Below are 15,318 nucleotides of genomic sequence, written 5' to 3'. Positions count from 1 at the left end.
CTCACTTCCCAGAAAGCAGGAGAGACAGGGTTAATGAATACTAAGGCAAAGGTTGAGATCTTTGTGACTAACAAGGAGTCAAAAGACATCTGGGTAGACAGGAAAGTGGATTTGACACCATAATCAGATCAGCCATGGTCTTATCGAGTGGGAAAGCAGATTCAGGTGGTTAAATGGCTTTCTGCTCCTCGTTTGTATATTGTTTCTTATATTTTGCAGAAGTCTCACTGTAAAAAAATGATGGAAAAAATTCCAACCAAAATACCAGAGCACATGAGTAAATACAATCCTTCACAGCAAGGATTTCAAACACTTACTAAATAAAGAATTCTGCCATGTGCTTTGAAGTAGGTCAGGCCAAACTCTGAACATTATCTCTGCAGTCAGGAATCCATTTAAAAAAAACTGTCCTAATTATTGTAAATGATGTATGAAATTAAGTCCATAAATTCAACTGAGTATATTTTTAATGGTTAAGGATTTTGAAACTAGTCAAGTCATTTGCTGCCAAATCTAAATTAGACTGTTACTTCCAAAAACAAAATGAGTCTATTAATATTCTAGTGTGTCCAAATGACAACAAAAACCCACATAAAGTAAATTGAGACAGACATACACAGAGTAGAACTAAAAAAGGAAGATGGACACACTGAGGGGATATACAGTGACACACAAAGTGTAGAAATGCAGGGAGAGAGATACAGGACATGCATCACATGTTTCCTGCGATAAATCTGTAAAGTTTATCCAAAACAGTGACTCACATTTCCACTATCTGAAGTGCTGGTCTGAGAGGCTTTTTACATTTTATTCAGTTGTTTAACAGGAACTAGGCATTGTGAATGCTGTCTACGGCTACCAGTAATAGGACAGCTTTATGGCAACTATAGGGAAGTTGCTGGAAGCCTCTTGTTTAAACCAAAACTATCATGTTATTGTCTGAACTGATGGAAACTATTTTGGACTGGGGTCTCTGAGCAATAAAGATCATATAATGGTGAATACAGACCTGATGAATACACAAACTCTTCTGTCCTTTTAACTTACCTGTATGTTATAATCTGCCCCTGCTTGGATCAGCCACAATAAGCCTTGAGGATGTCCTCCAAAAGCTGCAATATGGGCTGGAGTCTGCGCAAATCGTGATGTTGCGATGTTGACTCCAACTCCTGCCTGCACCAACTGCATTACACACTCCAGCTACAAAACAGAAGAGAAGAAAGTGAATGACCAGTTTATCATGTTAAACTGTTACCCATTCAATGCAATGACAGCAATCCCTGAAAATCTAACAGGGTCACAAACAGCGAGGTTTTTAACCTTGTGTGTTCTCAAACAGAGTACGCATAAATATGCATTTTCAATTTTTTTTCCCAATCAACATGATACTACAGGCTCCATTGACAGCAGACACAGTCTATTTAGTGCAGAGCTCACATCTGACAAAGTTCCAGAAAAGTGAGGCCAAATGTCAAATCAAGACACCCATAATTAAAAGTAAAATATCCTTTTATTGATAAGAAAAGCTATTGCTTTATCAGCAAATGACAAAGAAGAAAATTATAACTTGGAACCTTTAAAGAAAGACAAACTTCTGGCAACTCCAGGAGTCAGATGCCCCAATTGGAGACAAAAAATAAGTCACTTAAACGGTCATCCAATGACTAGCACACCTGAGCATGGACATATAGCCCATGGTGGATTTATTAGTCAAATCACCTAGAGACAACCCAAGGCCTTTTCCAGTTATGTTCCTGAGGAATGACCAAGGGTCATTCTGAAAATAAAGACACAGGGCTTTAACTTAGGTGTTCAATTCTTACTTGATTCAGTATGAAACAAGTTAGAACAGCAATTGACACAAGTTTTCTCCAGTGAAGTTCAAAGCACAGATTAGTCAATGTAGCCCAGCTGCCAATGTGTTAAACAGCACAAAAGGACAGAATCAAAGTCTGTGTTCTGCAGAACAGCAGTAACTTGACAAAGAGATGGCCTGAAGCAGAAGCTCCAAAATGTCACAAATCCTTTAATCTTTTGCAGAAGGTGGACATCGCTAGTCAAGTCAGTATTTTGTTGTCCAAATCCAACGGCTCTTGAGCTGAATGCCTTGTTCTGCCATTTCCAAGGGCTGTAAAATGTCAACCACATCTCTTGGCGCAGCTTGAGTTATATCTACAGATAAGGATGGCAGATTTTCTCCTCTAAAGGACCCAAGATTCACAATGTGATGATTTGAAGTCCGAAGACTTAAATACTCTTTGAGCAACATGTTGTGTAAAAAATCAATCCATTTTAAATTGAAAGAAACAAAGAAAGGTTGTAATGCACGCTTATCCATCCCAAACCCTATTCCACAGATAACGCAAAGTAGATATAGACAAAATTGGTAGGATTGTGATTAAGATTTCTGGTATAGACGAAGAGCACTTCCAACACTCCAACTATCTAACAATCATTTAAAAAAGTGTAAGACTGCAGGACTCTGAATAACCTTTTAAATTAACGATGTAACAAAAATTGGAATGCTCTTTGAAGTGATAAATCCTCATGCAATCCTCTACAGAGAACCACGGATTTGGCTGGTTTGATACATGCCAAATCCCATCCCCAACCCCTCCTATATCAGCATCAACTATACGAAACATTGGGACAAGTTTATGTATATTAAAGGGATTATACAGGTTTAAACTCTTGCTGCTAAATACATTTTTAATGCTGCATTCCATAAACAACAGAATCAGACAGCACTGAAGACAGCCGCTCTATCCATCATGTTTGTACTGACTCTTTGCTCAAGCACTCTCAGTCTCATACAATATAGTTCTTTGTGCTTATCACAACATCAGAAATCAGGTGAGTCAACATTCACCATTCAAACATACAAAGCAGCAGCAGCAGGAGTAGGCTAATCAGCCCCTTGAGCATGCTCTACAAATCAAAGTGAAGAAAATGGCAGCCTTTCGAGAAAACTGTAAAAGTAATCTTAGTTCACATTGTGTGTTCTCTATTCTCAATATCACTTCACCTTTCAGTCCCTTCAAGTTCAGCATAACTGATGCACTGTTGCTGTAAGTAAACTGGAATTTGAAATGTGCAGCAAATAGGAGGATCGCAGTACCACTGGTGTGGTCTGATCATCTAAAGCTCCAGTCCACAAGTTATTGCAGTTGTCAAGACCTCCCCAAAACTGGCAGCAAGACTATTCCAAGTCCATATAACATATCTAAGATCAGGAAGACCATAAACACAAAACAATTTAACACAGTTATCATCTACCTTATTACCACAACGAACAGTTTGGAGAGTAACACAGATAGACTTAAGGAGAAGCTGGACAAAATGGGAAAAAGAAACAGAAGTGGGGTCGCTAAGGTTCAGAGGGAGGTGGCTCCTGTGCAACATAAACTACAATATAGACTCGCCAGGTCCTGTCTGTGCTACGAAATTTCAAAGTTATCTCAATGCATCTGCACAAAATTTACACTATGTACACATTGAATGGGTCAAGATTAAAAGGAGAGACAAGTAATTAGTGAATCACACTTTGGCCACACACTTTCTAGCAAATATTCTTGTACATCATACAGGAGAGATGAACCTGCCATTAAAGACCAAGGCAGAAAAGATAGACTCAACCTGTAAAGCCTTTAAAAAAAATCACAATTTTCCAACTGGCACCTCAGGTCTTCAGTAATCGAAAGCTTCCTTAGCAAGATTATGTGGAATATATATAGGTCACATTACATAGAGGCTTCTTCCACAAAATTCATTCGAGCTCAACACCCAGCGGTTGTGTATCAAACATCAACATACTCCATACTGGTGTCAATACCTGTTGACAGTGGAATGCTAGTCAAAATAACAGGGAACAATCTCTGCTCAAAACTGCACAGCGACACGTGGCATCCACTTAAGCAGGGAGAAAATCCTTGGATAAACATCTCTTGTAAGAGATTAAACCACCCACCCTTCATGAGCCATGTAACCTGGAAATCAGCTTGACTGCAATAGCTGGCAACATGGAAGATTCATATAATGCAGAAGCAATCTATCCTGGGAAGACTTTGCAGTCCACATGCAATCTAATCCCAGCACTGCAAAGTCAGGGGGGGGTTCAGATGATTTCACTTAGCAGTGTTTAAGTTTTCGTTCTCTTACTCGTGTAAAGAAAAGAGCACCAAAGAAATGGTTTCCTGGAGCAACTTTCATATTTTAATGAACATTTTGTCAGGTAGAAACAAAAATATGCATTCCTGTAGTTTACAGCTGCATGTGTCAGTTCACTCCTTTTGAACTAAGCATAAACTTCCTCTTGATTGTTCTAGTTCCCTTGACTAAATTTCAATTTTGTAAATACAGAATTCCATTAATGTTTAACTTAGACTGTTACCTTTGAAACTTTGCAACAGAGAAGATTAACAACTTCCATTGACAAAGAAGGTTGACAAGAGGTACAGAGATTTCATGTAATTAGCAAGAGAATCAGAGTCAAGATAGGTAGAATATTTCCAAATACAGCATGTCATTGAGCTGAAAGGACAGTGAAAGTAAATTCAATCGTAAACATCAAAAGGGAGCTGGATAAATACTTGAAGAGTAGGAGAGTGGGACTAATTAGAAAATGACTGCAGCCTTCATTTTCTTTACGTGTAAAACTGAAAACTCCTCTATCATTTGTAAAAAAAACACTGCCCTGTGATAAGATAGTGAACAGAAATAATGTCCACAATCACTTCCTTCTTTCACATCAAGCAAACAGAATTTTATCTCCAACTGCTCCTAACCAGCAGGACTAACGTGGCCAAAAATACAAGCAGATAAACATGTCCAATTACTCAGACAATGCAACAGCTCATACATCTCCCCTTTATGAAGAAGAGAGGACGAGAATGATCCCATGGTCTGGCATTAAACAGCTGTTTTTTTTACTGGATAGCTGTAATATCTGTCATTTATTAAATAGACAATATTTGCTTTATTCAGAGTCATCTGTTTGCAATTGAATGCTCCCATTTGTACATCTGGTCAATACTTCAGGATTTGCTTTTCAATTTTGTATGATATATTTGCTACAGATGCACCTGCTATATACGGAGACTCAGGAGCTATGCTCTTCCAATACAATTCCTCTGCCAATTATCTAAATCTGTTATATTACTATATGTCGCTGTTGAATTTAACACTAGCACATGTGCTTTACAAAAATTATTTGGAAGGATCAACACATGTTAAGACATAAGATATCATGGTTAGATACTGACATTATAAACACAAACCATGGAACAATCCACATGCCTGAAATTCTCAGTTTACACCTAAATTTGGGACATCAAATTTTTGTGTTTACTGGCAGAAAACCATGAATATGAAAAATTGGTATGTAAGTCTCTACTCACAAAAGTTCCAGAACTATACAGGTACTGTGTCCTTCTCAAGTCTAAGCATAAGAGACATAACATTTGGAACAATGAGTTAAAGACTGCATCTCCAAGAAATCATGTGACTTAAGTTAAAATGACAAAGTCGGCCACCTCGTGACGTAAGTGCTGGAATATTAACAATGTAACTTTTATAACCCACAGAAAAGACAGAGAGCCAGGGCTATAAGTAGAAAAAATTCATTCCAGTTGGAAAGGATAGCTTTTATTTTGTAGAAGTCTTCTGGCAATCAAAGCTGAAAAGTGTTAAGCTGTATTCGCAGCCTCAAAGTAATCAAAGTACAATAAGAGTTGGCTTGTGCACCCCAGCGAGAGAGGGAGAGAATCACTTTCGGTGATATGCAGAAAGTTGCCAAAAGGAAATGCTTATGTCCTCATCAGTTCACCGAAAACTTTTAAAGTGAAGATGGGAGTGATACTTCATTGAGTACATCAATGTAAAGGATATCGCTGGAGAAAAAAGGATGAATCATGATTATGAAGAGATATTTGCAAGTTGCGTCTTTTTTTCCTATTCTGTAATAATTTTATGTTCTTTTGCTGAAGGTACATGTACAGCCTCAAGTGAGCATATTCAGTGACTGACGACTACAGTAACTAAATTGCAAAAATAAAACTAATGGTCTATGAAGCTAGATTTGTCTAGATTCTGACTGTCTAATCTTAAAACCATTCAGTTTTATAAAGTAAATAGTGTGTGAATACATTCTGTTCCTACATGGAACAAGGACGTTTGAATTAATACATGTGATTACCAGTAAATGCAAACACACCACATGCCTGACTGGATCTTAATGTGGTTGTTAGCATAATTCTTCACACAGTCAGGACTGTTAAGCAAATGTTGTCATATGCAAAATGCCATTTAATGTTGGACAGTAGCTTTACAAGCAAGGACTGGTTGGGTGCAGTCAGTACCTTGCTTGTTGAAAATTGTTGACAGGATGCGCTGTTTATTACAATCCAACTCTCTTTGGGACTTATCAAACTGGCACCGAAATTCATATCCTACCGTACTCATTTGCAACATTGACAGAATGTGTTTGCGGCTTGACAGCAGCATCCTGTTAATGGCAATGACATTAATTCACAGGGCCTTGTCCTTTTCAGGCAGAGAAAATGTACAAACTTCACCTATTTCAACTCAACAGAATAGCTAACAGACTCTCTCTGGTTCATTTCTCCCGAAATGTCAATTTTCCTGCTTCTCGGATGCTGCCTGACCTGCTGTACTTTTCCAGCACCACGCTCTTTACTCTGATCTCCAGCATCTGCAGTTCTCACTTGTGCCACTATCTTGGCCTGTCAAGTCAACCTGACTTGTTAAAATTTAAGCAAAACTGGGCAATTAACGGTCAAGTGTCATTAACTGGCATATTCTCCATTGCAACACCTCTACTGATCAGAATCTGCTTATGAGTCAATCAGTACTCCTCTCTCATACAGTATAAAAATTGTTTCATCTTTTTACCTTGGTATTTCTTGCGAACTGACCAGACCAGTGCAAGGCGAAAAGTTTCAATTAAATGTGTCTCAGCAATTTATTAAATGACTTGGACAAGGGGAATGAGTATTGTAGCCAGATTTGCTGACACCACAAAGATAGGTAGGAAAGCAAGTTGTGAGGATAAAAGGAACTTGCAAATGGGTATCGATAAGTTAAATGAGTGAGCAAAAAATTGGCAGATAGAGTGCAATGTAAGAAAACAGGAGGTTGCCCACAGTGACAGAAAGAATATAAAAGTAGAGAATTACTTAAATTTAACTTCAAAAAGCCTACAGTGCTGGGGGAAATTGAGGATCATCATACATAAAGTACAAAAGGTCAACAACCAAGTACAGCAAGTAGTTAAGACAAATGGAATGCTGGCCTTTAGTAGCAAGGCAGATAGCATGACTTACTTACTCATATACTCTACGACCACACCGGGCATTAGTGAGACCATAATTCAAGTCATGTACGGAGTTTTGGCCACCTGACTTACTTACACTGGAAGGGGTTAAGAGAAGGCTCATGAGGCTGATTCTTAGGATGGGGCAGTTTGCCTCATGAGGAAGTGTTTCACAGGTTGAGCCTACACAGAATGGAGTTTAGAAGCTTTAGACGTGATCTTAACGAAACATAAAATCTTGACTGAGTTTGATATGATGCTGAGTGGATATTTCTTTTCAAAGGGGAATGTAGAGCTAAGGACCACAGTTTAAAAATAAGAGGTCTCCCATTTCAGATGGAGATGAGGATAAATTTGTTCGCCCAAAGGAATATTAACCTTAAGAATTCTCTTCCTCAGAATGCAGTGAACCTGGGACGCTGAATGTATTCAAGATAGTGATCAACAGTTTTTTTTAATGTACAAAGGAGCGAAGGCTTATGGGAAAAGGAAACAAAGCGAAGCAAAGCCCACAATCTGATCAGCAAGATCTGACTGAATGGAATAGGAGGCTCAATGTGCCACATCTTATTATTTACCTATTTTGTTTATGATCAGGAGAAGAAAACCAGAAATGTGAATCTCAGTCTATCTGAAGGGAATTGCAATACTGTCAAGGAATTGAACCTAAATGAGTTCCCAAAAATCAGACTGCCTTCAAGTTAAAAATCTTAATGACAGCAAACATTGTTTTAACCGGCACCCTCGATAAACTAGCAAAGATTATGCATCTTAAATATTTCCAAGTTATTATTATTGTTCTGACCAATTATTAAAGTTTTCTTAATTTATTTACCTCAATTGAATGGCCACACAAAATATCAACAGTTGATTCAATTTTGAGTCAATTTCTCCTCAAATACAAAATCTACCATGACGTCTGAGTAGTCAGTTCAGTGCGTGGATGAGAAGGCTCTCTGCTTATAAGCTTTATTTAAGGCAAAGTTGCATTATTATTCAAGTGATTTATGCTGCAAATAAAATATAACTGACATATCTATCCCTTGCATACTTCTATTCTGTTTCTATTACTTTGTGTGCTTTTTTTAAAAGATTAGATTAGATTCCTTAGAGAGTGGAAACAGGCCCTTCGGCCCAACCAGTCCACACCGACCCTCCGATGAGTAACCCACCCAAACCCATTTCCGTCTGACTAATGCACCTAACACGATGGGCAATTTAGCATGGATTCTGGATCAGTGGTGCTGGAAGAGCACAGCAATTCAGGCAGCATCCGAGGACAGGCAAAATCGACGTTTCGGGCAAAAGCCTTTCATCAGGAATAAAGGCAGAGAGCCTGAAGTGTGGAGAGATAAGTTAGAGGAGGGTGGGGGTGGGGATAGAGTAGCATAGAGTACAATAGGTCTGTGATAGCGAGTTTGTTTCAGGACATGGTTGAAGAGCTTCAGGGCTGAGGAAATGACCTGGGAGTTGCAGTGGGAGAGAGACTCCCTGAGATTCTTGTAGAGAGAGGAGGAAAACTTCTTCAAGGCAGGCATCCTTGCAAGAGGATTCACAGTAGGGTTAAAATCCTGGCCTGCACATCTTTGGACAGTGGGAGGCAACCGGAGTACCCGGAGGAAACCCACTCAGACACGGGGAGAATGTGCAAACTCCACACAGACAGTCGGCCGAGGCTGGAATCAAACCTGGGACCCTTGCGTTGTGAGGCAGCAGTGCTAATCACTGAGCCATCGTGCCGCTTTTGCATTCGGTGGACCTCTCAATTATCTAGAATATTTGATGCTGGCACACTCCTCATCCCATAGGTGTGTATTTAAAAGCATAGTTTGACCAAATGTTTATGGGGAGGGATTGCTCAAAGTGTTTTTTTTCATCATATTTATCTGTTCAGATAATTAAGTGAACGTTATAGAACCAGACTGATACTTTAACTTCACAAATCTCTAGCTATCTTTGAATCAGCTATAGATTACATCAAGTGCACTTCCTACCTGAGCTTCAGCAGTAGGATGAACACTAAATCTGTAGCATGGCAATGAGAAAATACATTTATTTAGTAATAAGTGATAGCTATGACTCACTACACATTTACAGTAGATATAAGTTTAACTATTTCACTTTGCAAAGGAGGAAAGAGTTGTCATGGCTGTTGTCCTAAGCTGTAATAAGCACAAATCAAATACAGGGTTGCTCAATATTAATCTTTGTATAACCCGTTTTGTTTTCATTGAGTGTTTATTTGGTCTCTCGTGGGAGAAAGTGAGGACTGCAAATGCTGGAGATCAGAGTCGAAAAGTGTGGCGCTGGAGACGCACAACAGGCATCTGAGGAACAGGAGAATTATCGTTTCTGGCATTCCTGTTGAAGGGCTTATGTCGGAAACGTCGATTCTCCTGCTCCTCAGATGCTGCCTGACTTGTTGTGTTTTTCCAGCCCCACACTTTTTGACTCTGATCTCTAATGGGACCATCTAATTTGCTGAAAAACAATTTCCAAACGTCACAACACAAGGATATTTAGCTTCCAATCAAATATAATACAAGATGAGATCAGACGCTGGTTTCCCAGCAACTAGTATTTCACTATCTGATCAGTCAAATCAGCAAAGGAACAGAATCTCCAACTGCCATCCTAGTTAATATAACTCAGTTCAAATCCCGATTACTGCATTCGCTAAGCACACTCTTGACAAAGGGCGGATGAGGGCTGCTGGGGGCATAAGCTAAGACACGACAACCTTTCTAACCAATAAAGACAAGTACACCAATCTTGTGAAACAACTTGCAAGTTCCCCCCTACAAGTAAAGCATTTTGATTTGAGGTATATGTGAGAATGTGTATAAGGTATAAGCAGCAGGGAAAGATACAAGTTTGAGTTTTGGGAAACAAGAGGCTCAACTGAGCATGACTCAGATCAGATAAGACCTTGCAGTTAACAATGGGGTGGTGGAGCAAGGGTAAAGGGTTAACAAGGTGGAAAAGCATTCATTATGTAGAGCCATTTACCAATATCAGAAGTATTCAGTATGTAAGGTCAATTTAACAAGGTGAAAAGTATCCATTATGTGAAGCCAGTTAAGGTTAAGAACATTCACTGTAACAGCAGATGGCATAATCTTTAATGTTGATGCTCGCTGATTGTAATGATCACCCATATCAATGTGTACGTTGCCTTATCTGGATGCTCCTCCCTGTAAAATTACTACATAATTCATTAAGGAACTGCTATTCCAGAGAACCATGAACTCATGTCTCTGTGCACACAGGCAATTATTCTCTCTCCCTCCAGGGCCCGGAATAAAGGTGAAGGAGGTAAAACTATGTCTGAGCATTTTGCTTCGACTGGGGGGTGGGGAGAAGAGAACAGGATGACATATGGGCCAAATGGCCTCTGTGCTTTACATTCCTTCTTCACTTGTGTTATTATCCAGTAATCCCCAAATTCAACCATATCAACATAAGAACAGCATCCAGTCAAGTCAACAAACTGTTTAAAAAAAAGGCACAGTCTTATACAGGTCATCCATGTCCAACAACAATAAATCACACAAATGTTTACATTTGAATTAAGTGGATCCTTTATACACCTGATTAGACATACCATCAAACTCTGGGCCTTGTATATGAAAAGAAAAGTGGGCCATATTCTGACTGAATCTATTTGCTAATCTCACAGGCATCAGAAACCACTCCACAATACATGAGGCAACTTAATTTATGCTACAAAGAGGTACTGATAGTTAAATCGCTAAATAGAAGGTTTGGATTATGGCGTTCTATGAAGTAATGCAGTTACTTTAAATGAATTGGTGATTCATTTGCTCATTATAATATCTGCTGCTATCCTAATACTTACTTATAAACAGAAAGCACAGGATTGGCATCAATTGTCCGAGTCCTTAAAAGGATATCATTAATCTTGCCATGGTTATGAAGAAACAAATGACAAAAGTAAATTCACAAATGTGTTTAAACAACAATCCTTTTAACTATCTGTGCTTACCATGAATAACACCCAGTGTATTTTCAGAAGTGATGTGCGCCTAATGCTTTTTAAAAGTTCAATTTGGACAGGGTTACCACAGCTGCTTTGTAAAATCTGGCATTCATAAGTACATATTCTTATTACTTAAAAATAATTCTGCTGACTGCTCTTGGCACCAGAACCACATTTCCTGAGCCTCTGGCATCTTCAGCTGAAAGCAACTGCTACAGTAACCTGAAACAAAAACTCACCCCAACAGTAGTAGCAAATAGCTAACAAACTATCCTCCTTGCTCCTGCAAACTGTTTACTAAATCAATTAGTGATAATTCAGTTTGAAGTAGCTAGCTGAAGACAGGTTAACTGAAAATAAAAAGATGCATTCATGTGATTTCTTCATTTATGCATTATGATTTCTCCAGGTGCAGTGACAACCAATTTTATAACAAACAAGATCCCATACTGTCAAATGAAATAAATGAGCAGTGAATATATTTTTGGCGATGCCTGTTAAATGAAAAATCTTGATCACTTGACGAGGAGAACAATAAATAGTGTCTTTGGATTTTAAATATTTCTGCAAGTATAAGACATGGATGGGACCTCAGCTTAACATCTCAGCTCAGTGGCAAGGACCAAATTGTACATGACAACAGTGCAGAAGGTCCATCACAGCTCAGATGTGCAGCCGGACGAACAGAGAAAAAACAGGTACAGAATCTGCTGCAAACGCCTATTGTACACCTGTGTTCAATTCTGCTCATTATCTAAGAAAAATGTCCAGCTATTTGACTTTGCAGAGAAAATTTAACCTGCATCTGAATTGCGAGGAGTAAGTGAAGGACCTAAGATTGAGACAGGAAATGGATCAGGGCAGAAGCCATTAATGAATTCAAAGTTCTTGAGTAGATAAAGTGAATTCAGATCTCGACTTAATTGAGACCCAGGACATGAGCAAACTTAGGAGAGAGAAAATACAAAGCCATTTGCAATTCAGTTATTTATCAAACATAATGCAAGTATGCAATGGAGGTTGGGAGGGTGCCAGCTCAGACAAATTTTACACAGCAGGACTAGTTGATGGAGGTGCATTAACTTCAGGATGCAGCTATAACAACCTTTCTGGTTATGCACTTATCAGAGACCCGAAAGAATTATCATAATCAGAAAATGAACAGTCAAAAGGTGGTGAAATGATTTGACAACAGGCATAATTAAAGAATTCAGATGATGATCTCCCCAAACTAGGAACCATTGCTAATCAGAAGTAAACTGCACCCGTCTCTAATTCACTGGACATTTACACAACTGTTTAAATAACACAATAAGAAGTTTACATTCAAAAACCCAATTTAACCAAATAAAGTACTATCCCCTGACACAGTAGCTTCCAGACTTTTAACAACTGTCTGCTGACTTACGATCTAACCGCACTGACAGAAGGTGCCTCTTTGTGGTGGATGAATTTGGACAATTTAATTCTTAGCTCTCGAAAACAGACTGGATACATGCACAGTGAAACAAACCAGCTGCTTATATACGCACCGTGAAACAAGCCAGTGCCTATTCATAGTCAAATGTTTGCAAATGCTTTCAACTGTCTAAATTCCATTCTGTTCACCATCCTCCTGCCAACTAAGCAAACAGCAACAAGGAAACAATTCAGCCACTCAAACCTGTTCCTCCATATATTCAAAATTTGATTTGATTTATCCTTACACTACAAAACAGCCTCTGGACTCGATTTGGAAAATCCTCTTTTTGGTGGGGGAGAAAGGCTTCAGGATTTCCTCTTCCCATGTCAACTGTTAACATTGACTCCCAAATGCATATAACATTTTGCCTATTCAAACCTTTGCAGTCACTGTGGGGAGAGGCAACAGGGAAGGTGATATATTATTTGCATCCAGTTTTAAACAGCAAATTTAAGAATAACTGAGAAAATGTCAGAACTCTCCCCTTGTGCAAATACGTCAACAGAATCAACGTTTTGATTCTTGCTTAATTATTGAAATCTGCAGACTAGAAAGGAACATGTGAATGCCAATCAGAAACACAGCAGATGCTATGATACTGGCCAACACCATTAATACTTCCAGTTTCTCTGTAGTTGATGGGCTACAGAATAGGTTATCGTGTAATATTAATTCATCAGAGTTAGGGAGAAAAGAAGCTTTTCTGGAAGGCATGAATCACTGCACAAACTGAATTAAATTTTATACTTAGCAGGAAAACGTCCAGAGTAAAATCAGATTGTTTCAATGATCTGCAGGCCATTGGCTTATCAAGCCTGCCACGTTGTTTCCCTTCTGCTATTTTTCTGTTCAACTGTCCAGCGTACTCACTACACATCCAAGATATCTCCATGTGACTTCAAGTCCCCTTTGAAATAATCAAAAGGTAGAGAATACCATGTGCTACATGCAAACATACTGCTTCAAACATATCTAAAAAGTTCTCACAGGGATTAATTTCGTTTGTGCTTCATTATTAGTGTTTCACCAAGAATGAATCAGTATTTGCTTTTCTGTATTCTTGAAAACCACCCTCAAGTCGATTGTTAAACATCTCAACTGGCTCAAAGAAAAGTTTAAATTGGAGCCAATTAACATTCAGACCCTCTCATCCTTGTGGAAGGTCCCAGTGAATATGGAATGCAACTTTCCCATCATATTCACATCCCTCCTGTCTTGTGGGGTACCGAGAAATGTATCATATGCTTGTATGAAATACCACAGTATTAACTTAGCAACATCTTATGCTCAGTGTAAAATACAAGGTTTTTTGTTTTCAACGTACTGGGAGAAAACATTGTTCCTTCCTTTCCTTGCAGTTTCTAGCTTTAAATTGATGTTACCTCTGTACAAACGGTTGTCTTGGAGCTGGCCAGCAGCAGAGAATGAATGCTCCAGTGCTTCTGATGGCCCGCCTCGCAGCGTATCAATCAAATTTCAAAGCTGTAATCAACCAATCAACCTGTACTTTCAAGCACTGCGATCCAGTACCTAATAATCTTCACAACAATTTGTACAAAGAAAAGGTTAGAGCGTACCTAAAACAATATACAGGAACAAAGTGAATTAGGAAGGGCAGCACTTAATACAGAGTCTTGTCAGTTTGGAGGTATTCCTCCTAACCTCAATAAAAGTAACGTGTAGATTAGGTAGGAATGTGTTTAATGTGTGATTTTAGTTAGAATTTTTGGCACATTCTTCTCAGTAAACTCCAGATTGCATCAGATTGCACTGAGGCCTGGGGGAGTGGAAATGAAACAGCACAAACCTTACTGTGTTAAATCAATGATCTTTCATCACAACTCAGGTTTCAAAATATAGCGGACCCAAAATGTTTCACTCCATAGACGCTGTTTGGTTGGCTGTGTCTTTCCAGCCTTTTGTATGTTCTTATTTCAAATTTACTATTTACAGCATTTTGCTTTTTGTACAAAAAAAATCTTGTTCTTTTCTTTAAAAAGGGACTAAATTTGAATATGCTCCTCACTTGCTGAATGTGTCCTTTTGAGAATTTACAACAAATGTAATCAGCTCTGTTTTTTTTCCCCAAGAGGGAAGAAAGTGAGATGAACTTTTGGACTGAGTGCTCCATCCACCACAGCATGGGAGTTCTTGTCAACATGTAACATCTTAACATTTCCTACATAGGGTGAGAGGCTCAAGGGCAAGGAACCACATGGAAATTTGCCAGACTACATAACTCTGGCATACTTGAGCAAGATGCCTGTGTTCTATATGGAAAAACAATGTTTGAACATAGAACATAGAAGAATACAGCGCAGTACAGGCCCTTTGGCCCTCGATGTTGCGCCGATCCAAGCCCACCTAACCTATACTAACCCACTATCCTCCATATACCTATCCAATGCCCGCTTAAATGCCCATAAAGAGGGAGAGTCCACCACTGCTACTGGCAAGGCATTCCATGAACTTACGACTCGCTGAGTGAAGAACCTACCCCTAACTTCAGTCCAATATCTACCCCCC

General features: G+C 38.9%; 1 protein-coding gene across 5 annotated transcripts in view; it reads right to left on the bottom strand.

The window, feature by feature from the left end:
- ankrd10b (ankyrin repeat domain 10b) overlaps window positions 1–15,318 on the bottom strand; it is a 60,578-nt gene that overhangs the window by 41,246 nt on the left and 4,014 nt on the right. For 3 of the 5 annotated variants that reach the window (XM_043691229.1, XM_043691232.1, XM_043691230.1), the window contains exon 2: window positions 1,048–1,200. In XM_043691229.1, the coding sequence (XP_043547164.1) occupies window positions 1,048–1,200 (153 nt within the window). Of the gene's footprint in view, window positions 1–1,047; window positions 1,201–14,174; window positions 14,331–15,318 lie in introns of those variants that run through there. The other 2 variants (XM_043691231.1, XM_043691233.1) reach the window with 2 other exon arrangements.

Source organism: Chiloscyllium plagiosum, chromosome 6 (assembly GCF_004010195.1).
Source record: "Chiloscyllium plagiosum isolate BGI_BamShark_2017 chromosome 6, ASM401019v2, whole genome shotgun sequence".
NCBI classification, from domain to species: Eukaryota; Metazoa; Chordata; class Chondrichthyes; order Orectolobiformes; family Hemiscylliidae; genus Chiloscyllium; species Chiloscyllium plagiosum.
Note: the sequence above shows the minus strand (reverse complement) of the source record. Positions and strands in the feature narration are given on the sequence as shown.